Source organism: Lissotriton helveticus, chromosome 9 (assembly GCF_964261635.1).
Source record: "Lissotriton helveticus chromosome 9, aLisHel1.1, whole genome shotgun sequence".
Lineage (NCBI taxonomy): Eukaryota > Metazoa > Chordata > Amphibia > Caudata > Salamandridae > Lissotriton > Lissotriton helveticus.
This window is the reverse complement of record NC_136070.1, coordinates 1173053173-1173080509: the sequence shown is the minus strand read 5'-3', so window position 1 is coordinate 1173080509 and position 27337 is coordinate 1173053173. Positions and strand designations below refer to the sequence as shown.

Here is a 27337-nt window from a genome sequence, read left to right as displayed (position 1 = left end):
CGGAATGAGTTCAACAGCTGGGCAAATCTGCTGTATTTATGCCAAGCCTCTTCAGGAGCAGAGTAGCAGTTATAGTCTTTAAAGCACTGTAAGAAACTGTAAGAACCCCCTTAAAAATGTAGATATTGATATGTTTTTAGTATCGTAAATATAGTGGGTAAGAACAGCTAATGCCTTGTAGATAGACAAATCATGATACCCTTTCTTAAAAAAGAACTTTTGATTTTAAAAAAGCAGTATATTGGACAGAGTTAGGAATAAAGCAGTCTAGATGAGGCTCAGAGTTGGTTACATGTATAAAATGTTTGCATCCCAGTCCCAAGGATCTGGTCTTTTGAAACACTTAAATAGTATAGCATCGCTGTCAAATGGAATCAAACTTAATTTAAAGACTAACCTACTTGTAAATTCTCTTTTGTTTTTGAAACATTATGCAATTTGGTTATAAAGGGTCAAAATGGAGACACTCATAGTTCCTGTTATCATCTAGAATTCTTGAAACGCCTTTTGAGGAGATTAGAAACATTAATTTTGTTTAATGAAAACACATTTTCTCTATCCTGATAAGGTGATTGTGAAGCATTACATGGTGAACAAAAACGCTCATCTCCTCCGATGCAATGTATTATGCCATCTATGCTCTAAGGGAACATTCAATATCATTTTAAAACAATTAACACAGCGAGACTATTTCAAAGCTACAACGTCGTGTTTAATATGTCTTAATGTAGTGTAAACAGTAAATGTAATCTTTATTCGGTTTTTAAAATTAATAAAAAGCCATAAAAGATTTTCAGCAAAATATATCATTACATTACAATCAACAAGTTAATATCCTATACAATATAAAACTATCGGGATTTGCCTGGATCAATTTTATTATGAACATTTTTAGGATAAATTTAGACCAATCAGGCAGTTTTCCAGAACATCTCATTTTTCATACATTTTGCGATATGGTTTGATCAAAGATTTACTCTGTGTTTAAAAATACATTTTAAAAGAGTCACTATATGTTTACAGACTATTTCTGATTCAATAAATTGAAGCCGTAGCATGGCAGGGCGACATCTTCTTAAGCCCATTTTTTTTTAAGAGTGCAGTGCGCAGAGTAGAATTTGCAGAACAAAAATGTGTGCATGGTGGATTGATCTGATGTATCGTCACATGGGAACACTGTTAGACACTCTTCCCAGCTATTGTTTGTCGGAAATGCCACCAATCTGTGAAAAATGTTCATTCTAAATCTTGTCAAGAGGAAGCGCTCAAATTGTGACTCAACATACGTCAAGTATGGCTCTATCCCCAGGGTGGTCATAACTGCCATGGAATGTTGAACCGAAGATTTTCTTGCCTCAGTGCAAAATCGTAACTCTTCCATGTGGGTCAGTGCCCTTTTTTTTTAGATCTCTTCTAGATATTTCGCCAATTGACTCCGGGGCAGAATAGTATTTACTGAGTCCCAGATCTGTAAGGAAGTTCTTTACATAATTGAGCCAGTCAATTCTTCCCACATGGTCCAATGACATACAATCTATTATTATCTGTTTAGATAAAATATTTGTCGTTGTAGTCCAGATACGACGCCAGAGCATAATCGGTTGTATTTTCGCCAAGTCCGCTATATGCGAGATGCCTAGCTCCGTATGGGAGGCATAGATAGATGTCCTTCTGGGGACAGCCAACAGGAATCTTAAAAAGGTGTTCTGTGCAACCTGTAAAGAATTAGTGTTTTTGTGTCCCCAGAGTCCAGCCCCATATAGTGCAGTGGATTGACATTTTGCTTTGTAGATATGGAGCAGTTCTACTGGTGGTTTCTTTCCTAGTTTCTGGGAAAATTTTATGAGGGCCGCAATTGCTCTTAGGAACTGGTGCTTTCGGGCTACTATTGCTGGTTTCCAGTTTATCTTTTAGTCCATCATGATGACAAGATATGGGTATTGTGCAGTTTTTTCAATCCTTTCATTATCAAGGAAAATACCTTTTCCCCCCTTATTCTTGGTTCCTGCCACCATGACGTAGGTCTCTTTTAAGTTTATGCGAAGATCCAGACTTCCCATAAACCTTGCATACCTATCTAATGCCTTCTGTAATTCTCGCGGTGTTCTTGCGAGAATCACGGCGTCATCCGCGTATAATAGAGCGGGGATTAGGCGATTTCTTACTCGAGGGAGATCCTGTCCCCCCTCAACATCTCTACCTCAAGACCATTGGTATGGAGGGAAAAGAGGAAGGGGGCCAGGACACAGCCCTGCCTAACCCCACCCTCTACCTTAAATGGATCGGATAGTTCGCCTTGTACTCGAAAGCGCACTCTGGCCGAGGCGTCTGTATAGAGTTCTCTCAGAAAGGTTACAAGGGCCTGCTCAATCCCCATCTCCGTGAGAATAGACCATAATTTTGAATGGGAGACGCAGTCAAACGCTGCGGAAAGGTCAACATAGACCATAAATAACCTACCCCGCTTTGCTGATACATATTTCCCCATCATTAGAGACAGATTTAACGCTTGCTCCGTTGTTCCGAAACCCTCTCGGAAGCCTAACTGGATATCGAGAGAATCTCCCTGTCCTCAACCCACTCCTGTAGACGCTGGAGAACCACTCTGCCCAGTACTTTCCCCAGCGAGTCCAGGAGCGAGATTGGACGGTAGCAAGTAACGTTTTGTCTTTCGCCCTTCTTAAAGATAGGGACCATAATAGAACGATTCCAGGATTTTAGTAAACCACACTTCATTGCGGAATCAAATACCCTTTTTAAGATTGGGGCCCATAGATCTAATTTATATTTAAAAAAATCAACCGGTACCCCATCTGGGCCAGGGGCTTTCCCGCTTTTGGTGGCCATTACTGCGCCAATAACTTCAGTTAGTGTAAATGCTAGTGGAATAGGAAAAGAGTTTGGCTGCCGGATGTTACTATTGCTATTTAACCCCCCTATAAGATCTATTTCTGGGTTTTTGCTAAAGATTTTTGAGTAATGATTTACCCATGTGTGTCCATCTATAGCCACCTCTATTGATGGTTGATTTTTTTTGTCAGCTAGGAATGGGGCTCTAATCACTTTCCAAAATGCCTCGCTGTTTTTATTTAGGGAACTTTCATGCAGTTGATTCCACAAAGCTTGTTTTAGTTCTAGTTTTCTTTCCATACAAGCTAATCTATAGGACCTTCTTAGCAATTTTATTTTTACCTGGTTTCTTGGTTTGTTAGAAAGTGCTTTTTTTAGATTTTTGTGGGCCAATGTGCATTTATGATTAAACCATCCTGTTTTTTTATCCCTAGTCCCTTTCTTATTTATAGTTAACGTTTTTTTCACGTTTTCTAAAATTACATCAACATTTTGGAGAACCTCCTCTTCCCCTATATCTGTATCTAGGCATTTTAATATTGCCGGGTAAGCCGCATTTACCACCTTGGCTGTTATATCTACTGGGTCTATCTTTTCCCATGCCAAAGCGTAACCATTCATTTTAGAAAGATGTAATTTATTCTGCGCAAGAGCAGTCATTATAAGGTGGGGTTGGAGCTGTCCCTGTTCTAAAGACAGATTCACGCCCAGAGCTGTATGGTCACTTAGGGAGTTTACTAATATTCTAAAATCGTTAGTTTTACTTGCCTATGTAATGGAACCAAGGATGTAGTCTATGGTTGACTCACATCCTCTCCCTAGGTAAGTTGGGTCCAATCCTCCCTGAACATTTTTTTCCTCGTTTATTATCCCTAAGCCTGAGTCGGAAAGTGTTTCATTTAGGTAGTCTCCTACCAAAGAGTGATTAAAGTGAACTATTCTGTCGTCTTGATTCTCTGCTAAACCGCAGAGATTGGTATTAATTTTAGGACAGGGGTACTGATTAAAGTCCCCTCCCCATATGGTACTCGGTGTGCCCATAAGTTTCGTATGATTTAATTGTTTACTAAGTTTTTGACGGAGCTCACTGATTGTTTTTATCGCCTCTGTTGGAATTAAGTTATCGTAGAAGTTTACCAGGAAAACAATCTCCTTCTTCCTAAAAGAAAGTCTTAGTAGTTGATAATTAGATTCGTTTGGAGGACCGTAACTTTTAACCCAGGTATGGTGTTTGCTATATAAGTGACCAGGCCGCCCTTTGCCCTTCCATGAGTAGCTGCTATTGCTGGGGAGGAATACGTTTTATAGCCCATCAAATGATATTCCGAGGTAGCCCAGGTCTCCTGTAAGCAGATAACCCCGTAATCTTTCACGAAATTTAGGGCACTATCATCCTCAGTCTTAGCACGATGTCCTGCTATATTCCAAAATAGAAAAGAAACCGTCCCGCCTTTATGTGAATACGGTAGCTCACTTTGGGGGGCCTCCTCTGAGCAGAAACTATGGGCTAACACTTGCCTCTGCTCCCTTCCGGAGTCTATTATTGTACCTAATGTGTTCTGTGAGTTCGGGGTTTCACCTAATTCTAGGGGTGGTGAATTAGAAGGTATGTGCTGATGGTCATATGCTACCGTTTCCTCGTTTAACTTGTTCTTCATTATGTGAACCCCTCTTAAGTTATTAGTCTCTAGGGGATTGGATTTTGTTACATGAGTCTCCCCCCCATTTATAGTCGAGGTGAGTCAGTCCACCCCATCTAGCCCATAGAACATTGAAAAGCGGTTAGAAGTGGGGAAATTGAATCCCTGTTGTGCTGTAGAAATGTTTTTATTAAACCCTCTATACGACAACGGCCAATTTGGATAATTATAAGGGTTTTGAAAGGGGGGTTGGTGACCCACTTCATTCCATTGAAACGGATTATTTCTTAGGGGGTTGGGTTTTTGAAAGGATGATAGCTCTCTGGGATAAAAATAGCTAACATAGTGGGTAGAGATGGATTCCCCCCCTCTCAGATCGTACCAGTCTCCAATACATCTTACGGTTCTGGGATCTTTAAAATTTACAATAACTACGTCTCCTTTCTTGTCCTTTGGTCTTGTTCCCACCCAATTGGCTCGCCTTACTGTTAAAATTACTCCATCTACATGGGCAGGGAGTGGTCTGTTCTGTTCTAGCCAATGAATTATTTTGTTTTTTAGGGCATAATGGCTTTCCCTCACCCCTTCTGCTAATTCTGGTACTCCTGTTAATATAATAGTAAAGGGGGCAGAATCAGGTGGTAAATCTACTTTCCTCAACGTATGCCTATTAAATTGCTGTGTGGGCTGTTCCCCATTCTCGTTCACATTCTCTATTCTATTTTTATTAGAAAAGGTGTTATTCTCAGGTGCCCTTTTCTCTTTAGCGATTGGGGGCTCCCTTTGTTTCGGAGGGGATTTTGATGGTTGAGTAAGTTTTTCTTTGGTGGGCAAGGCTTTTGGAAATTTTGCCACCGCTTTATTTTTCCCCTTTGTAGTCCCAGTATTTACTCTGGTGGTAGTATTTGGAGGTTGTACTGTAGTCAAATTTGGGGTCACAACAAGATCTCCAGTTTTCTTTGTGACCTGTGTTTTTACCAATTCCGCTAGAACCGCTTTGTTTCCTTCTAGCTGGTCACCTAATTTATCTAGCTTTACATCAATCAACCTGGTTCTCTCGTATAGAGGAAGTAGAAGAGATCTAACCATAACCTCTATTTTGGATAGGAGTTCGCCCTTTACATTATGGCCACGTGATATCACCGGGGGGTTAGAAGAGGCGGGATTGCCTGTCTCTGTTGGCTGCGGAGGGGCTTGACCTGGTGTAATTTTAGCATTTGTGCACTTAACCCGTCCTTTCTTTTGGGAGGAACCCCTTCTTTTCCTTTTCTTTCCTTTGATGTTCGGGTCCCCGCTCAGGGTTATCGTAGGGGGGGAGGCAATAAGTAGATTTGGAGAGCCTGATAAGGCCGTAGTGTCTGTCTCCCCTGAAAGATTTTGAGGGGAAACGTTTTCAGTAAGGCAAATCAGGTCATCTTCCTCCTCCCTGATGAACAGCTGTGAGGGAGCACCTCCTTCTAAGTTTGACGTGTCCGGGGAAAGAGCTTGGGCTATTTGTCCTAATGATGAGCGTTTTCCCGTTAACAAGTCAAGCGAAAGGCGCTTTTCTGTATCGGCAATTTCTTTCTCCAATACAATCGAGATGCGTTTAAAAAAATGGTCAATCGTACCAGTAACAGCCCCTTTAGAAGTTTGGACTGTGATGTTATTGCTTATCCCCGTAGAGGTGGCCATGTTTAGGGATATGCAAAGTTAGTAATTCTTTGAGTAAATGAAGACTGTTGCAATCACGGAGGGGTAAGGATAATACAGACTCTATGAAACAGTGTATAGTTGGCAGGTTACGATGGAAGGCAATGGGCTTACCACAAGATGTACGGTGGCAGATAGCAGATGTTCGGGGGGTGGCCCGTCCTGTGCTTAAATGTCTGAGACGGCCGTAAACGGCCACGCCCTTGTCCCGGGCTTCTCCTGGGACGCTCCCGCGCAGCGGTGAATCAGGCCAGTTATATACGGTGGAGAAGGTTCAGGAGGGCGTGGCAAGCAGCAGGGAGAGTGGACCAGGTGTAGGAATCAGGTCACGCAGGGACTCCTGGGATTTGGAGTCCCTGCTACACACTCGCAGCCCCGCTGCAGGGCAAAGCCTCGCCCCTCACGCTCAATTGACAAAACCCAGTTTCACCTCCTCTCGACGCGTTGCCGCGAAGCGGGACAAGCGAAGCGGGTCCGGCGAGCGGTAAAAGGGCACCCTGGAAGAAGCGACGATCTGCTGCACTCCTGGACGGCAGGTCCCACAGGAGCAAAAGTCTAGAGCAAGGTTTGTAAAGTGTCCCGCGTTGGTCTCCGACTGCTACGGTTTTATCAACAGTGGTTTAGGAGGGCGTGGCAAGCAGCAGGGAGAGTGGACCAGGTGTAGGAATCAGGTCACGCAGGGGCTCCTGGGATTTGGAGTCCCTGCTGCACACTCGCAGCCCCGCTGCAGGGCAAAGCCTCGCCCCTCACGCTCAATTTACAAAGCCCAGTGTAAACAGTAAATATTGATTGACTCCACTGCAGCTAGCGAGCTGATCAGAAAAGGATTCACATTCCATGGGTTTGGGTGGGCAAATGCTTAAAACAAATCCCAATGTTCATGAACTAGGTATTCTCTTCAATGTCAGGTCACCTGTTTGTTGCTGTAATGTTTCTAGAGTTCAGCTGCTGATGGCAGATGAAGATTATACTGAATCTTGAGTCATTTGGACTGTGCAGTTCACTGTTAAACCATCCTCTTTATTTCACTGCTGATACATTTACCCTTGATACATAAATGTGTGCAATTTCGTCAGTATAACTACTAGAAATGTCGTTCACGGCTCTAAATGATCCTTATATGTGTAGGAAGTTAGTATAGGTTGAACGATAACATTTCATCAATGTATGCATTTATGTTACACATATGTACTTTTGAATGTAGTTCCCAAGTATACTTTCTGTCATGTAATGTCATTGCTTGCTATATGATTTACCTAATGTGGATTAAAGTGCTAAAGTGTGGCTCACTGGTTAGTGTGGCTCACTGGTTAGAGCAGGCAGACCCGGGACCAGGGTTCAATTCCCGACGCGGCAGGGTTTTGAGCTCAAATGTCCATGGACTCGATAATTCTCGCTTCGGTGCCTGACCTAATCATGGGTTCACACTCTGCAACTCTGGGCATTAAGCTTGCTTAATCTCCACAACGGCCCCCCTGCGGCGGGATGCCTGGCTTTCACCTTGGGGATGCCCTGTAGGGGCTATCTCACAGGGAAAAGCCAGGACGGGTTCCCAAGGCAAGCGCGGAGATACCCCTTAGGGGGTCGATTCAGGCGCTATATAAGAAACATAATAATAATAATAATAAAGAAATATTATATATGTATAAGTTTAAAGGTGCACATGTGTATTAAATGGACATTATAGATTTGGCCCCAGATGTACGACCAATTTATGCAGTTGCAAAGTGGATTTTAGTCCCTTTGAGACAGCAAAATAGGTCAGACTGATGTACTAACCCTATTTTGCGAGTCGCTAATCAATTAGCAACTCGCAAAATAGGGTCAGCGACTCACTATTAGGGGCGTGCTAAGGGCCTCCCTTCCTAATAGCGACTCAAAAACCCATTCTCAGAGGGGTGGTAAACCATTTGCAAACGGGAAAGGGTCCCTAGGGGACCCCTTCCTCTTTGGGAATGGATGTGCAAATATTTTTTAAGGGCAGGCCGTGGTCCTAGGGACCACTGCCTGCCCTTAAAAAATGAAACTGACAAGTTTCATTTTTATTTTTCAAATGCATCCCGTTTCCCTTTAAGAAAAACTGGCTGCATTGTGGTCTGCTGACCCCAGCAGGCCTGCATCCCTGTGAGTGCTAGCCATTACCAATGGAGTCGCAAATTGTGACAGCCTCATTAATATTCATTAGGTATGGAATTTGCGACCTCATTGGGAATCGCAAACACTGTCTCAGACGTTGTTGTACATTGGATTTTGCGACTCGCAAATTGCGATTTGCAATTTGTCACAATTTGCAAGTTGCAAATTCCAATGGTCGTACATCTGGCCCTTGATGTCTTAAGTGAGCTGCTTTATATTAAAGGCTGGATTGTTGGTCCCATGAGAACCCACTGTGTTTCTATATTTATACTGACTTGCTTTCTTTGCAGGTGTTCCCATCGACTGTTCGTTGAAATAGTTATATTTCTTGTAACAAACATTGGATAGATGTCTGGGAATGTATTCCAGAGATGACCACATGAGAAATCTGTAGACAAACAATGGACTGTTGTCTTTAACTGGGAGTGGGGGATCGAGACGATGTTCCCATGTTCAGTGTGTTAATTTCCTACAATATTTCATCGTAATACCATGTGCAACTATACAGACTTTCTTAAACACATACAATGGATTTCTCTTGAGGACGTACCCGAAGGGGAGTAAACGATTAACTTTTTGAATTGTAACTCATCAGTTGCCCTGGACAGAGCACGCAGATGACTTTGGACTTCTTTGCAGCCCTCATGCTGAACTCCTCTGCTCACATTTTTCTGCAGGTTCTAAGCAGAATCTTCCTCTGGACTTCGACCTGAAAATGTTTCCTATTTTCCCAAATTCTCCACATCCTATAGCCCCTTAAATAAAATCTTAAAGACATTTCCCATGTCACAATAAGTGTGGTTTAGACCAGTATTTTCAGACAAAATAAAAACTCTTGCCAAGCTTCAGCAGTGCTATTGCTAAAACATCTTGTACTCTTATGCCTGATACCTATTGTCTTTTTCAGATTTGTAATATGAGCAGGTATGTGTCATAGTTTGTATTAGGGGGATTCAAATTGCTAATGCCTAAGAAGGACCACGCAACACTGTCTTTCAAGTTTAAGATCTTGATGTTTTTGTTTTGCATTGTAGCTACAGATCTGCTTGTTTGCCCGATTCTCGTTTCCTTAAGTTATTTTAGGAGGCTAGACCTTCCTGTTACCATACTGTATCTATACTGTCTAATTTTAATAGTGATTTATCTGAATTTAATTACTAATTTGTAATAAACCCCCTAGTATTTGGCTACCGATTCTTGATCCTCATTGTTTAGGTAAACTGGTTGCACTATTAAATGAATTTCATCAGACAATTCATGTTAGCTCACGTTACCCTCAGTGCAAGGGAGTAAATCCTCAGATAAAGGTTGGACCCAGCATTGTGAGATTAAACACGCTTGTTCAATATCAGTAATCATTCCAAAGCAAAATTACTGCATTAAACAAAGGATAGAAAAGGCTCATAATATTAACTCTTGACTATTGCAATTCCCACCTAGTGGGCCTTCCCAATCATTTAGTACATACATTTCCGTTAATATAAAATGCAACTGCCTGGATACTTTTAGGAATAAAAAGAAGTGAATAAACATCCACTTATGCTTGGCAGCTGCCCAGGCTACTGGTTATCCAGAGATGTCTTATTGGCATCCGGTTCTTACATGGTCCCCAAGGGGCATATTATCAACAAATAGCGATATTTATCGCTAAATGGGCTTAACGACAATTATTTTATCATCGCGCATCGCCAGATTTTATCGCAGAGATAATGTGCTATTAGCAACGTTTATCTCTAAAGCGATAACATTTCCGGCGATAGCATTGAAATGTCTGAATATCGCTGAGAATACAGCGATATTCACGCATTAACGCCAATAGGGTCTTAGCCTGAATATCCACCTCCCATTGGATATAAATGTAAATGTATTGCGACTTATAAAGCGCACGTATCACCCGAAGGCATCAAGGCTCTTGCCTTGGGAACCCGTCCTGGTTTTTCCCTGTGAGATAACCCCTACTGGGTATCCCCAGGGTGAAAGCCAGGCATCCCGCAGCGGGTGGGCCGCCGTAGTGGAGATTAAGCAACTATTGCCCAGAGTTACAGCGTGGGACCCCATGATTAGAATAGGCACCGAGGCGAGAATTATCGAGTCCGTGGACATTTTTGGGCTCAGGACCCTGCCGCGTCGGGTATTGAACCCTGGTCCCGGGCCAGACCTCTGCATCAGGGTCTGCCGCTCTAATCAGTGAGCCACACTCCTACAGGCTAAGAACTGGTCTGAGCAAGCGTTAGGTTTTGGAGATATTCGCGCTAAGCGCAAATATTTCCATCGCTACGCCTGCGTTGATAATAGGCGATAGCCATGTTAGCGACTGCTTTCAGTCACTAACAGGTTGGGTACGCCCACTTTGCATGTCTTTAGCGATAAATATTGCTGACATGCAAAGCGGCCCCCAAACCGATCGCTATCACCTAAAAGCTATTGTTAACTGATGTTAGCGACAGCTTGCTAATAGGGCAATTAAATTATTGCTGCTTTGCGGACGAAAAACGGCCGCAAAAGCAGCGATAATTTCATTTCGCCCGCCTATCTAATATGCCCCTTAGTTTTAAATCTATTCTCCAATGCAGTCCTTATGATTAAAGTCTTAATCCCTGGTCAAAGTAGCAAAACACAAAAGAGCCAGACATGGAGAACCATCGTAGCCAGTTCTGATGGCTGAAGCATGGATTGCCATGCCTATCTCCCTTTGTGCCCAAGAAAGTTATGAAAGCTTCAGATAAGGGTTACAATCTCATCTGTTCAATAAATGACAGATTTCTGCTGTTTCCATTTTTCTCTTTTTTAGTACAGAGGTTTGCGAAGCAGAGGAACACCTCTTTTTGAAGTTTAAGTGTGCTGAGAAAATGTCGTATTCATTCATCCATAGAACCCTATGATATGCTCCAGAGAGTTACCAGAATTGCACCTACTTTTTTAAATTATGCAATTCCCATCAGGTCTGACATTTGTTGGGTAGCCCAAGTAGGATAGAAACCAATATTTTCAAGGTATATCACCAACTGAAGGAAAACCCTTTTTAGGTGGGTGAAAAATGTCTAAGGATCTTTCCGCCGCCTTTGACACGGTCGATCATGTTACATTGATCGGCCGTGTCTCGGCTGCGGGAATAAGAGGCAAAGCTAAGGACCTCCTTGCCTCATTACTGGCCAACCGTCCACAGACTGTTAAGATGGGCAACTACACCTTCCAGACCTTTTCTCTCTCGTGTGGAGTGCCACAGGGTTCCTCGCTAAGTCCGTTGCTTTTTAACATCTACGTATCGGACTTGGCGAGGGTAATAAAATCCTATGGAATCGCACTCACAACCTATGCAGATGACACTCAGTTAGTGTTATCGGTACACAACGATGGCATTGCAGTTGCGGCCAACTTCCAGGAGGGAATGAGGGCAATAAGTTCCTGGATGTCATCAAACTGTCTTAAATTAAACTCCGACAAGACGGAGGTGATGACATTCGGGAACTTGCAACCCACCTGGTCTCCTCAGTGGTGGCCTCCCCAGCTGGGGAACCCCCCTCAACCTGTAGTCAAGGTTCGCAATCTGGGAGTAATCTTTGATACCAAGCTGACCTTCTCTCATCACGCCAACGCTGTGGTATCCTCTTCCTTCTACATCTTAAAAAGGATTAAAAAATTATTGCCATACCTGCCGCCTTCTGCGGGCAAAACCCTGATTAGCTCCCTGGTGTTTTCAAGAACAGATTATTGTAATGCCCTCTTGTTAAATGCCCAAGAAAAGGTCCTTCACAAACTACAGACGGTACAAAATGCCGCAGCCAGGGTCCTTTTGGCTATTCCCAAATTCACTCCCACTTCCCCCTATATCAGAAAGTTACACTGGCTCCCCATACGGAGCCGGATCAAATTTAAGGCTCTTTGCATAGCCTACAAAGCTATCAATAGCCCTGGCCCGCAGTTTTTAAAAACAGCTCTCCGTCCCTTGGAGCATGCAAGAACCTTAAGATCATCTTCAGCACACTTACTGATGGTTCCACGGACAAGGAGGACCAACTGGGGAGACAGATGTTTTTTCATAGGAACTGCTAAACTGTGGAACACATTACCACTCCACATTAAAACTGCCCCTTCCCTACTACAGTTCAGAAAGAACCTTAAAACCTGGCTGTTTTCATCCTAAATCAGTCCTTGCCTCTAGAGTGAGTTCAGTAGCACTAGCGCCGAGACACCCTCACGGGTATTTGCGCGCTCTAAAAATCGCATAAAATAAATAAATAATCATTTGGTTAGAATGCCCTTTATCTTCCAGTGGAAATAAAACCTGGGTTTCACTGTGCAAGATCACAGTACACTGAATATTGTACATTGTGTACTGTTATCCGAATCCTGCAGATTTTTACACCTACGATAATAATAACAGGAGTTAAAGCTAAATAGCGAAAGTTCTAACCAAGTAATCCATGTGTTTTCTCAGAAAGCATATGACCGTCCACCGTGTAGAAGCCAAGGAAGTCTCGGTGTAGAGGATGCTTCTTCCAAACTTGATGCAAGAGAATAACAAAAGTTGCTCCATCTGCTGCAAACAACCTCACTTCCTTCTCCTTGGTAATAACAATAGTCACACTGGGGGCGAAAAAGACATATTCATAAATAATAAGCTTCAAAGATTAAATACAGTACAATTATTATTATTATTGCAGGTTTGCATTGGCCCTTTGCCCAGAATACTCATATTTCCTTAGCACATGGATAGCCATGTGGTATAGCACAAAACTGGCACTGAACTAATTGTTGGAATCAAACTGTCCTTAATCCTGGAATATGTCAAGAGAATTGGACATTACAATATATTGCATGCCTAATTCACACATCCATTCCTTCCTCAGTAGGGGGTTCAGTGCAGAACTGGCATTAGGGCCTGATTTAGAACTGGGTTACTCGATATCCTGTCCGCTGAAAAATAAATACCATATGATGTAATGGGATTTATAAATCGGCAGATGGGATACCCATCACTGATGTGATGGTGTAACCTGTACGCTGAGTTCTAAATCTGGCACTTAGTCTTATTTAGTTCTAACAATCTATCAGCTCCGAAAAACACAAAATCTAATGTTCAGTGGATCACCATCCTTTTGGCTATTCTAGAAATCAGAAGCTTAGGAAAAGCTGGTTGTCACATTAGCATTCTACTACACACTGTCCTGAGTGAATGGCTGACTAGGGCCCAGTGACAAAGCATCATTCCGTCTTTACGTATGTCTGCCTAAAAAACGGCAGGATATTGAGCTCAATTGACCTATTAGTCTTTGAAAACAACGAAAGACATATTTGAACGACGGACTATTAATTCTGCACTTCACTATAGTTTCCAATTTAGTATAGATCCTTCCGTCAAGTGATTCCTCTGTGGTTCAGATCCTAAATGAAGCAAGGGGTGGGTGTGCACCAGGTAATGAAGTCCAGAGAATCAGTATAAAGTTTCAAGGAAGTCTTTATTTCCGAGTCCGGCCTTTGATCAAAGATCTATAATCTATACCAAAAACACTCAAGAAGAGGGACAGGGAGCATTTTCGAAAAACTACCTCCAGTACCATTGCTCCCAAGAACTAACATGTAATCACTGATTGGTAACTGTTCCTAAAACAAAGGACAATAACCAACTTGGTTACGTATGAGAGAAAGTAGAAAATGGAAAGGAAGGTAGTTTCTATATGTGGTTCCCAGTTGATGAAGGTGGAGGAATTTCTCTTTTAGAAATTAGTGCCCTCACACACTCTTGCGAGTGTCATGCTTCATCATCGGGCGTTGCTCCTCGTGGGGGTGGCGCTGCTGTCCCCACGGGCCCCGCAAGAGGGCTCTTTCTCAAAGATCTTTTTAGGAGAAGTAGCAATTGTGCATGCTGGTGTGTGGACCTAAAAAGATTAGTGCAAGTGTGTTGAAATTACCCCACCAGTTCCCTGAGGTCAATGTTTATTCGTAGGTCCGGAGGTAAGGATAAAACAATTACACAGGGGAGATGGAGCACCTCTAATAACAAATACCATAGAGGTCTGAGTATTACTCTGCTGCTCTCAGTGCTCGTGTGTGTTTGTGAATGAGTGTGTTGGTCAACATGTTTCGCGCTGGGAATGGGTCCCTAATGGATCCTTGTGCACTTTGCCAGGACCGTGTGATTTGAAATCGTGAATAAAAATAGGAGCAGGGAAAGGACACCCTATATTCCTACGATACCTCTTTTCAGCTGTAAGTGCGTGATTGCGCTCATGGAAACATCTCATTCGTGTTTCTGTTATTACCTGGTGAAGAGAAATAACAACGGGAACAAAAGACAAACATATAAAGACAAACATAAGTCGTAGTGAATAAAAATCCACAATTAACTTAATTATAGCAGCAGCGTTTGATTTTCACCATGCATATTGTTGCAGCAGTTTGTGGGAAAAGGGCCTTTACATACTGTTACTGCCACATGTGCACGTCTGACAGCTGTCTAGGTCAATGATCGGTGAGGAGGTCTCATGCGCTGGGCTCGTGTTGGCTGTGCACGTCGTATTTTTAACAAGTGTGGTATAGAAAACACTTGTTTGTATCATGGTGGCCAGCATTGCTCGATTATGCAAAGTGCGCTCCATGAGTGAGTCTAAAATACGATGGTTGGTTGCCGCGTTGCGTTGACCCGGGCTGTCCATTACCAATATTTGGTAGTGGGGCACACTCTAAAATTACGTGAGGCATAATATCTAAAAAGCACACACACTCATTCGGGACTCTCATGCTAATTATCCCTTCAAAGAAAATGAAGTGCCTCCTTGGCAAATCCCCGCGGTCTCGAGGGAACTGTGGGACGATCATGCAAAATTAAGCCAAGTGCACGAGGGACATACCTATTTCTGTCGTGTTGAATCAGCTGAGTAATACTCACATTGAAGCCCCTTCATTCTGGCCCGTTACCTGCACTGCCGCTGGATAGATGCCGGATGAATGTAAGGCGGCGTCCACCCGGTTTAGAATGCTGGCGGGCAGAAGTGACGGGGGTTCGAAGGAGGTGGGCATGTACTAAAGGAAACCGCTCTTGCTCGGTGATCGTTGGCGGCCTTGGCTGAGGACGGCCGCCACATTGTAATGGTGTGTTCAGCCACATAAACCACCTGTGTCGTATAATTGATGTTGCGTGTGTTTGTAATGATGGACTAACACACAAACTAATGAATTGGCAATGTGGGTGGTGAGTATGATTATATTACCAAGTGTATTACGGTCGCAATATTAACAATTTGTTTTTCTTTGTATTTTTTATTCTGCTATGCAGACGGAGTGTATCAAACTAGTTAAAGTTCAACATTGAGGATTGTGTACATTTGAAAAGCGGACCAAGATTATTTTTCGAATTATACCTGTCATAATCACTAAACTTCATTCACGAGGTTATAAATGTTATATGTATTTTTCTAGCTGTACTATGGTACACATTACGGTCATACTGGGGCATTCTGTGACATTCTATGACCTGTGGTAATCTTGTACAGGTGTCCCATCTTTACCCATATCACCAGTGTATGTTAAAAGCTTGTAAACCCCAAACTGTGAAATACTCCATCCCATAACATGATGGAAGAAAGTACAGTGTGCTGTGGACGGGCTGTCTACTGGATGGTAGGGTGGCCCTTACTAGCCGGTATGGGGAGAGCCTCTCTTAGTGTGCTGGTGTTTTACTTGTTCCCTTCAGTATTTCAGGTCACAAGATCCGCCCATGGTATGTCATCATTTAATCCCCGTGTTTCAATCGGAACACCCAGCGTTGTTCTGGACTGAACAGTGTAGTGCGAGTCCATGGGATTGGCTTTGATGATGGTCCATTTCAGGTTATTTGTAGCATGGTTCATCTCTAGGAAGTGATTCAGTAGCTTAGTGTTGGTCTTCTTGCACCGTATGGTGCTTTTGTGTTCCCCTATGCGTAGTTTCACGGGTCTGGTTGTCATCCCAACGTATTGCTTAACCGCATGCGCGCTGCGGCGATTTTCGCACTACGCGGCTTTTTTCAAAAAGCCGCGTTAGATGACGAGCTCAGCTCGTCATCAGCGTGCGAGCGGCGCAACTGATGACGAGCTGAGCTCGCCATCAGCGCCGAAGGGGTTAAGGCACAGACCTGTGGTTAGATATATGCAATTTCTTGTATTGCAGTTTGTATGTCGTTTTTGTACCCATGGTCTAGCCAGACCTTGGTCAATTTGTTTGGATACTTCAGTCGTTTCGTTTCAAAAACTTTATTCGATTCACACAAGAATCATAAAAGTCAGATAATACATTTCAGAACATACTTTAGAATTCATTTAGAAGCAGTTTTAAATTTATACATTAAATTAATAAAATACATTGATTAATAATCACAGTTATAGCCCATAGCTATTCGATCAGGTTAAATTAATCATAAGTACTTCATATCAGTGTTGTATTAGAAGTCAAGGAAAAAAAACCATAAAACAACAATATACCTGGGCAACAAGACTAGTTCTAGGAGCCAAAATTAACTATACCGTTTTCTGATCAAGAGTGACACACGTATAAAATTTAGCATTGCACAACAAACATCAGATGTAGACAGAGCTAACAAATGGTCATAGCCCTCTTTATAGTGGCATGGTTGTTTTTCCTTAAGGATCGGCTTAATAAACCTCATTCTCGGATCCTTATATAAAGAGCAGAAAAGAACAACATGCATCGTGCTTTGGCTAATTCTATTATTACAAGGACAGGGGGGCAGTCTCTCACACCAGCTCCCCTGTCTAGGAAAAGCAAAGAGAAAATGCAAAATGTGTAACCTAAACCTTGTCAAATAGAATCGCCATTGCACATGATTTGTAAAGGTTAAGTAAAACTGATGCTGTAAAGTAACCTTAAATTCGTGAGGGCTAACCAAGGAGTGCACAAATGAGGATTTCCAATAACTTGATTTGATGACGGATTTAATATCTCCCTGAATGTTTTCGGGGTTATCAAAAATGTCACCCAGGCCTATTTTGTGAAGTGTTTCATTTACATAAGATAACCATGGGATCTTATTCATGTGTGTCAGTTTTAGACAATCCCGAAAGATGTCTCTAGACAATTGTAGATCCTCTGATAGCCATATTTTGCCCCATAGTAATAGGGGGGAGAGGCGAATAGTGTCACTCACATAACTCAGACCTATCTCATCATGGGCGAATCTATTTGAGGAACTTAGTGGAATGGCCAATACACGTTTTAAAAATGTATTCTCCATAATTTGTATTGTATCTGGGCTTTCAGTTCCCCAGACCCCTGCCCCATAGATAGCTACCGACAAGCATTTTGCTTTATACAGGGTTTTTAAATGTTTGACAGGTTTTTGACCTAACTTCCCACAGAAACGAAACAGACCTTCGATAGAGCGACTAGCACTCTGGACTCGAGTCTTCATTAGCGGGGCCCAACTTAATTTGTTGTTAAAAAGGTTTCCCAGATAGTTAAAGTTTTCCACCTTTTCAATGGTGCAGTTGTTTACTACGAACTTTCTGGTTTTGGTGCCCTTTGGGCCACAGACCATAGCAAAGGATTTGGTGAAATTTACCTTCAGGTCTAGGTCCAACATGAAGTTATGGAAGGCATCAAGACAATGCTGCATACTATTTCCTGTGAGAGTCATTAATACCGTATCATCGGCATAAGAAAGCATCGGTATACTCCTACCATTAACCTTTGGAAAATCATGGCAGTGGTCCAACAGGTATTTTTCCAGCCCATTAGTGTAGACTAGGAACAAAAAGGGGGCTAATATACATCCTTGACGGACGCCCTCAGTCGAGGGGATAGGCTTAGTTTTCTCTCCCCCTGGCCCGAACCTTATGGCTACAGTGGTTGCTTCATGGAGTCTACGGAGCAAGTAGACCAAGGGTTCCTCGAAACCCATATCCTCCATCATCTTCCACAGCTTGCTTCGGCACACAGTGTCGAATGCACTTGAGAGGTCCATGAAGGCAAGATGGATGGAAGAATTCATTGCCTTCATGTGTTTCCCTATAATCAATGCCAGGTTCAGGCACTGTTCGACAGTACCTTTGCCTTTTCTAAACCCATATTGGGAGTTTACAATAAGGCCCACCGAATCTGCCCATGTTTCCAATCTGGCTAAGATAACCCTACCCAATATTTTACATGATGCATCAATTAATGAGATTGGGCGATAGCAGCGGGGATCAGATCTATTGCCTTTCTTGAAAATCGGCACCACTACTGCCTCCTTCCATGATGATGGAATACGACTAATAACAACTGCTCTAAATACATTTAATAAAAGAGGGGCCCAAATCTTAACATTGTGCTTAAAAAAGTCCAATGGCACTAGATCAGGGCCGGGAGCTTTTAATGATATACCTTTCGACAGAGCATCTTCCACTTCTTGCAGGGTGAGTGATAAGCTCAGGGACAAAGATGATTGCGAAACCACCAGTTCCCTAGGGTCTCCCAATAACGGTTGGTTAAGTGAAGTTCCATGTGGATTAAAAATAGCCCCAAAATGTGATTCCCATGTTTCACATGCGATCTGCATCACAATATTGTCCTTACCATTACTTATAAAAAGAGGGCGATTAATTACTTCCCAAAATAGCCTGCTGCCCTTCAAATCAGAGGCCTTTTCTAAGTCTTCCCAAGCCAGATTTTTTAAGTCCAGCTTCCTTATTCTTATTGCTTCTTTATAGGCCAGTCTAGATGCCCTAACCAAATCTATATCCCTAGGTTTTTGTTTTAATGCCACTTTCAGGGATCTATGTGTTGCTGAGCATGCAGCATCAAACCATCTGGGCCCTGACCTTTTGTTTTTCCCAATTGGTTTTGTAAGGCGTTCGGCTACATGCCCACATAATAATTCAAAATTCCCTATAACCTTTTCGGGGTTAGCTGTTGGTGATAGACATGCATCATATTCTGAGCTATATCCGGTTATAATCTCTGCCTCAAGACCTGCTGCGTCTATTTTACCCCATTTAAGAGTGATACCTTGATTCCTGTTGTATTTTATAGGTTGATCCCAGACAGGATGTTTGGGTTTAACAGGACAAAGGAGGGATAGGGTTAAAGGGTTGTGGTCACTGGCAGCATTAGCAATTACTGTTTTGAAAAGAAATTATAGCAAACAATTAATAAGACAATGCCAAGACCTCTCATTCATATACTCGTGTGTATAGCTACGACATTCACACAACCTTATAAGTTTGTGATCACAAGGAGATGTATATTGAGTTTTTTAAAAAATCTTTTATTTTTATTTTTTAGCAAAATTTGTCTGATTATTTTGAGTGTCCTATATAGGCTCTTTAAATAGATGATTATAATACACAATTCAATAATTCATTTAATGAAGATATACACATTTAAAGACAAAAATATTTTTTGAAAAATATGAACACATATCACAAAAACTAACAAAGACAATTCGGTCAATGGTCTATTGTAGTGGGCAAAAGCGGTGAGTGTTGGCACTACGCGCGTTTCGGCATTCTGCCTTCATCAGGTGACCGTCATTCACGTGTATATTGTACAGGACAACAAAGACTATAAAAAATACAAAAACATGCATATAATTATATTGAGAAATTTAAAAAAGTCGTAGCATAATGATATTTACATTTTTACATTTTGAGAGGGTATAGGTCATTATTAACATACACATATATACAATATTTACATACAGTAGCTCATAACTAGATTGGAATTAGTTATTATATATGTTCCAATGGGAGACACTGTTGTTATCAATTTCTACTCTTAGTTACAATTGGGTCCTGTATAACCGACCATCATCAACTCTAAAGGACCAATCATAATTTCTTCCAATTTTCATGCAGCTCAGATAGTCGGGTAATACGATACACATTAAGACACATTTATTCATAAGGATATATTGTGTATGGCATAAAAATAGGTTTTATCTATTTTGATCAGAGACAACCTAACATGTCTTTTACATCAGTCGTCTATATTCTAAAGTAGAGACACAATTCGTATCAGACCATTATCTAGGAGAGAACTTGCAGATATAATTTACCTGTAAATGGCTGTATTAGATATCTATATTCCAGGTAATTAAAGATTTATGATATAGTCATGTCTATTCCTGTTAAGACAGTATGGATGAGTCACTCGGAGCGGTAGCATGAGTGTATATAATAAGATCATTAAGAGGGATCACCAACCTTTTTATCCGAAAATAAGATATCACTATATAGATCGTGGTGCGATTCCTTTGAAGATTCTTATGGATTATCACGCCTAAATAAAGAGTAAGTATACCCATTAGTTACTATTTGGTTCAAATTTATGAATTGAATAGGATCCACATATATATTTACCGTTTTAAAAAAGGTTTTCTTGTACAGAAGATGTAAGATTTATGACACTCAGTCTGCACTTTTTTTCTTTCTTTTTTCTCTCTTCTCCAAAGGCCTATGTTCAGAGGCCCTTGAGTGGGAAACTTTATCTGTGGCACTAAGGAAATATAAGTACACTTATGTAATGTTTGTGTAACTCCAGTCTATATAGAGTACTTAATCTCAGAAGTATAGATTTGAAGCGGTACCTTTTCCTAGATATACTGCAAGTCTTGAAACGTCATGGTTGGGAGGCCGGCAAATGTAGTTTTGTAATTTTTTTTTTTTTTTCTTTTTTTTTTTTCCTTTTTGCTGTTAAAAGTAAGAGCAAATATATATATCTATTTTCCTTCAAACATCAAAACCAGGACATTCGATGGTATAAAGATAGAGCTTAAAAGCGTGTCTGGATGCAATATTACCTTTATTTATGAAGCAGGACAGTTTCCCCGTATTTAAAACCGAGGATGACGTATATGATATGGCTTTAATGGATACACCGTGCTAGAGGGAAGGGGATAAAGCAGCAAGTTTAAACGCTAGCTCCGCATCAGCCTATGAGCATCTACAGAGCACAGTCTTGGTGCGTGTGAGGGTAGTAGCTGTAGTTTGCTTACCTTCGTTTTACAGGCTGATAGATTTTGGCCAGACTTCCCCTCGACGTGCCGGTGGTTCAGGAACAAAAAGGTTTGTAAACCGGCGGTATATATTCACATCGGGCGCGCCAAAAAAGGGAGATATAATTGATTGCACCTGGCTCTAATGAAAGTCTGGCGCATATTCAGTGACGTGATAATCTTGGGACTTGATGCCATAAAAATAGAAGACGGACTAACGCGGACTCGTCTGTGAGCAAGTTAGAGATGAACTACATATGGCAGCAGCCTAATATGTTTAAATGGTGTCCGATGTCATAGAAATAGACAACGGGCTTCCGCGGACTAGTCAAAGGGCAAGTTCGAGTTGAACTACATGTGGCAACAGCCTATATGTTTCAATATTGTCCGATAGCGCATATTTGGAGACGTAAAAAGTCTGGGAACTTGATGTCAAAAAGATATTTTTATAGAAATAGAAGATGGACTTTCACAGGCAATATTGCATACTTATTTTATTAGAGACAGTTACTGAAAACAGCCTCATATATGGATATTATTCAGGGAATTTATCTAAGGATCTGTATCTCGTCCGATCCCCATGTCAGTGTATAAGGAGACAATACATAAACGCTGATATAATTGGGGTGACCATACTAATGGATAACAAATGTATTGACATGGACTCATGTTGGTATATATATGTCCCACATAGAGATAGGGGTGAATGGGGTGACCATACTAATAGATAGCAGATGTATTGACATGAACCCATATTGGTATACAAATGCCCCAAATAGAGATAGGGATGAACTTTATCACTTTCGGGGTATTTATAAAAAATAGACTTCTGACTATATGGATATATCAATGTACAGCTCTACTGTATATCTCTTATAGTGGATAGTATATGCAATCTTACAGAATCGCTTGTTCCCATGGAATATCCTGGTTTAGGCCTTGGGTAAATGTATTCAGAGAAAAAATCCAGAATACCTCCCGTTTTTTACGGACTTTGTCTGGGCATAGGCCTTCACGTGTCTCAATATGTTCCAGGATAATCCAGCGTATATCCTCTGGTTTGTGATTCTGTTCGATGTAGTGACTCACCATCGGTGCATTTAATTTCTGGGTTCTGATTGCAGATTTATGTTCGGTGAGCCTCGTGTACAGGGACCTCGAGGACTCACCGACATAGCCCAAGCCGCAAGGGCATAGAAGCAAATATACAATGTTTTTGGTTTTGCAATTCACCATACCTGTCAGTTGGATTTTAACTCCATTGTGTTCCATTTCCTTTGCTTCAATCGCCTGGGGACAAACTTTGCATATTCCGCATTTGTAGTTTCCGGTCACTGGATCCAAATTCGTTAAACTTCTTTGGATGGATTTTGCCAAGGGAGGCAACTTCAAATTTGGGTCACAAAGTTCACTGCACAAATTAACAACAATGAAATAGAATTTCTTGATGTCACAATAAAACATGACCAAGGTCAACTATTTATGGACCTTTTTGTAAAACCCACAGCCCGCAATACAATCCTCCATTACGATAGCTTCCACCCATCCAATCAAAAAAACAGTATCCCGTTCAGCCAATTTCTCAGGCTGAGACGGAATTGCTCCAGACTCAAAGATTTTGATGAACGAGCGATTATGATGAGAAAAAAGTTTGAGGAGCGGGGGTACCCCCATCGCCTAGTACGTGAATCCTATAAAAGGGCACGGTTCTACGATCGGCAACACCTACTACAAGGCACAAAACCGAAACAAATTTCAAACTTGGTGTTTGTTTCAAGACATTCCTGTCTGAACAACCAAGTACGCCAGATAATCTATTCTAATTGGCACATTTTGAATACAAACAAAAATACCAACGAAAACCTGCCAAAACCACTCTTTGCATATCGCAAAAATAAAAATCTCAAAGATATAGTGGTTAGGTCCCGCATGCCTCCCTTGGCAAAATCCATCCAAAGAAGTTTAACGAATTTGGATCCAGTGACCGGAAACTACAAATGCGGAATATGCAAAGTTTGTCCCCAGGCGATTGAAGCAAAGGAAATGGAACACAATGGAGTTAAAATCCAACTGACAGGTATGGTGAATTGCAAAACCAAAAACATTGTATATTTGCTTCTATGCCCTTGCGGCTTGGGCTATGTCGGTGAGTCCTCGAGGTCCCTGTACACGAGGCTCACCGAACATAAATCTGCAATCAGAACCCAGAAATTAAATGCACCGATGGTGAGTCACTACATCGAACAGAATCACAAACCAGAGGATATACGCTGGATTATCCTGGAACATATTGAGACACGTGAAGGCCTATGCCCAGACAAAGTCCGTAAAAAACGGGAGGTATTCTGGATTTTTTCTCTGAATACATTTACCCAAGGCCTAAACCAGGATATTCCATGGGAACAAGCGATTCTGTAAGATTGCATATACTATCCACTATAAGAGATATACAGTAGAGCTGTACATTGATATATCCATATAGTCAGAAGTCTATTTTTTATAAATACCCCGAAAGTGATAAAGTTCATCCCTATCTCTATTTGGGGCATTTGTATACCAATATGGGTTCATGTCAATACATCTGCTATCTATTAGTATGGTCACCCCATTCACCCCTATCTCTATGTGGGACATATATATACCAACATGAGTCCATGTCAATACATTTGTTATCCATTAGTATGGTCACCCCAATTATATCAGCGTTTATGTATTGTCTCCTTATACACTGACATGGGGATCGGACGAGATACAGATCCTTAGATAAATTCCCTGAATAATATCCATATATGAGGCTGTTTTCAGTAACTGTCTCTAATAAAATAAGTATGCAATATTGCCTGTGAAAGTCCATCTTCTATTTCTATAAAAATATCTTTTTGACATCAAGTTCCCAGACTTTTTACGTCTCCAAATATGCGCTATCGGACAATATTGAAACATATAGGCCGTTGCCACATGTAGTTCAACTCGAACTTGCCCTTTGACTAGTCCGCGGAAGCCCGTTGTCTATTTCTATGACATCGGACACCATTTAAACATATTAGGCTGCTGCCATATGTAGTTCATCTCTAACTTGCTCACAGACGAGTCCGCGTTAGTCCGTCTTCTATTTTTATGGCATCAAGTCCCAAGATTATCACGTCACTGAATATGCGCCAGACTTTCATTAGAGCCAGGTGCAATCAATTATATCTCCCTTTTTTGGCGCGCCCGATGTGAATATATACCGCCGGTTTACAAACCTTTTTGTTCCTGAACCACCGGCACGTCGAGGGGAAGTCTGGCCAAAATCTATCAGCCTGTAAAACAAAGGTAAGCAAACTACAGCTACTACCCTCACACGCACCAAGACTGTGCTCTGTAGATGCTCATAGGCTGATGCGGAGCTAGCGTTTAAACTTGCTGCTTTATCCCCTTCCCTCTAGCACGGTGTATCCATTAAAGCCATATCATATACGTCATCCTCGGTTTTAAATACGGGGAAACTGTCCTGCTTCATAAATAAAGGTAATATTGCATCCAGACACGCTTTTAAGCTCTATCTTTATACCATCGAATGTCCTGGTTTTGATGTTTGAAGGAAAATAGATATATATATTTGCTCTTACTTTTAACAGCAAAAAGGAAAAAAAAAAAAAAATTACAAAACTACATTTGCCGGCCTCCCAACCATGACGTTTCAAGACTTGCAGTATATCTAGGAAAAGGTACCGCTTCAAATCTATACTTCTGAGATTAAGTACTCTATATAGACTGGAGTTACACAAACATTACATAAGTGTACTTATATTTCCTTAGTGCCACAGATAAAGTTTCCCACTCAAGGGCCTCTGAACATAGGCCTTTGGAGAAGAGAGAAAAAAGAAAGAAAAAAAGTGCAGACTGAGTGTCATAAATCTTACATCTTCTGTACAAGAAAACCTTTTTTAAAACGGTAAATATATATGTGGATCCTATTCAATTCATAAATTTGAACCAAATAGTAACTAATGGGTATACTTACTCTTTATTTAGGCGTGATAATCCATAAGAATCTTCAAAGGAATCGCACCACGATCTATATAGTGATATCTTATTTTCGGATAAAAAGGTTGGTGATCCCTCTTAATGATCTTATTATATACACTCATGCTACCGCTCCGAGTGACTCATCCATACTGTCTTAACAGGAATAGACATGACTATATCATAAATCTTTAATTACCTGGAATATAGATATCTAATACAGCCATTTACAGGTAAATTATATCTGCAAGTTCTCTCCTAGATAATGGTCTGATACGAATTGTGTCTCTACTTTAGAATATAGACGACTGATGTAAAAGACATGTTAGGTTGTCTCTGATCAAAATAGATAAAACCTATTTTTATGCCATACACAATATATCCTTATGAATAAATGTGTCTTAATGTGTATCGTATTACCCGACTATCTGAGCTGCATGAAAATTGGAAGAAATTATGATTGGTCCTTTAGAGTTGATGATGGTCGGTTATACAGGACCCAATTGTAACTAAGAGTAGAAATTGATAACAACAGTGTCTCCCATTGGAACATATATAATAACTAATTCCAATCTAGTTATGAGCTACTGTATGTAAATATTGTATATATGTGTATGTTAATAATGACCTATACCCTCTCAAAATGTAAAAATGTAAATATCATTATGCTACGACTTTTTTAAATTTCTCAATATAATTATATGCATGTTTTTGTATTTTTTATAGTCTTTGTTGTCCTGTACAATATACACGTGAATGACGGTCACCTGATGAAGGCAGAATGCCGAAACGCGCGTAGTGCCAACACTCACCGCTTTTGCCCACTACAATAGACCATTGACCGAATTGTCTTTGTTAGTTTTTGTGATATGTGTTCATATTTTTCAAAAAATATTTTTGTCTTTAAATGTGTATATCTTCATTAAATGAATTATTGAATTGTGTATTATAATCATCTATTTAAAGAGCCTATATAGGACACTCAAAATAATCAGACAAATTTTGCTAAAAAATAAAAATAAAAGATTTTTAAAAAAACTCAATATACATCTCCTTGTGATCACAAACTTATAAGGTTGTGTGAATGTCGTAGCTATACACATGAGTATATGAATGAGAGGTCTTGGCATTGTCTTATTAATTGTTTGCTATAATTTCTTTTCAAAACTGTTTTTGCCCTACCTATAGCAAATTTAATTTACGTAGGGGTCCCCTGTTTTCCAAACTATAGCATTAGCAATTACTTCCAGTTTATCAACATAGTGGAAATACCCACTGGAGATAATTACAAAGTCAATGAAACTCATCGTGCCTCTACTTCCCTGAAAAGTTGGTATCGGGGCAGAGTCTGGACCAACCCAGGGTTCCACTATAGATAGGTCATTCAAAATGATGATATTATTTAAAGCGTCCCCCTGGGGTGTGTGTTTAAAGTGTGTCAAAGGAAGGTCATGAGAGTCTCTCAAACCACACACCTTCGAGTCCCCATGGGTGCATAAAGAGCAGTTGAAGTCTCCCACCCAGATGACAAAGAGTAGGGGTTGCTCGTGACGTGCCCTGGCTATGGCCTCCTCCAACTTCAACATTACAGTTGTCTCGTTATTATCAAAGATGTTATAGTACCAATTAATCAATAACAACGGTTCAGGAAACAAATTGACCAACATCAGCACTTGAAACCATAGGGTGTCAACTATCTTGGTGATTACAAGTTTACACAGTTTTAATGAGGTTGCTGTCATTAGACCACCTTTTGCCCTACCTGCTTGTGAAGGTACCGCTAGGGTATTAAGGGCTCGAAAGCCCTCAATATCCTGTGCGCAACGGCTCCATGTTTCCTGGAGGCACAAAATATCACAGACACCCACAAAATCTAACCATGCCTCATCCTCCAGTCTTGAAGCAAGCCCAGCAATATTCCATGAAATTAGGCACATCCTTTGTTCACTTTGGATCTTTGTGTCTGGCTTAAGTGGTACTTCCGGAACTTGCCATTGGATAGTTGCACTTGATGCACTTTCTATGTTGATACCAGCCTCAG

General features: G+C 41.1%; 1 protein-coding gene across 1 annotated transcript in view; it reads right to left on the bottom strand.

Moving 5' to 3' along the window:
• Nucleotides 1–27337, bottom strand: part of LOC144783390 (inter-alpha-trypsin inhibitor heavy chain H3-like) — a 584371-nt gene that overhangs the window by 19166 nt on the left and 537868 nt on the right. Inside the window, exon 23 of the mRNA XM_078662386.1 lies at nucleotides 12733–12905. Coding sequence (XP_078518512.1) covers nucleotides 12733–12905 — 173 coding nt within the window. The remainder of the gene's footprint in view (nucleotides 1–12732; nucleotides 12906–27337) is intronic.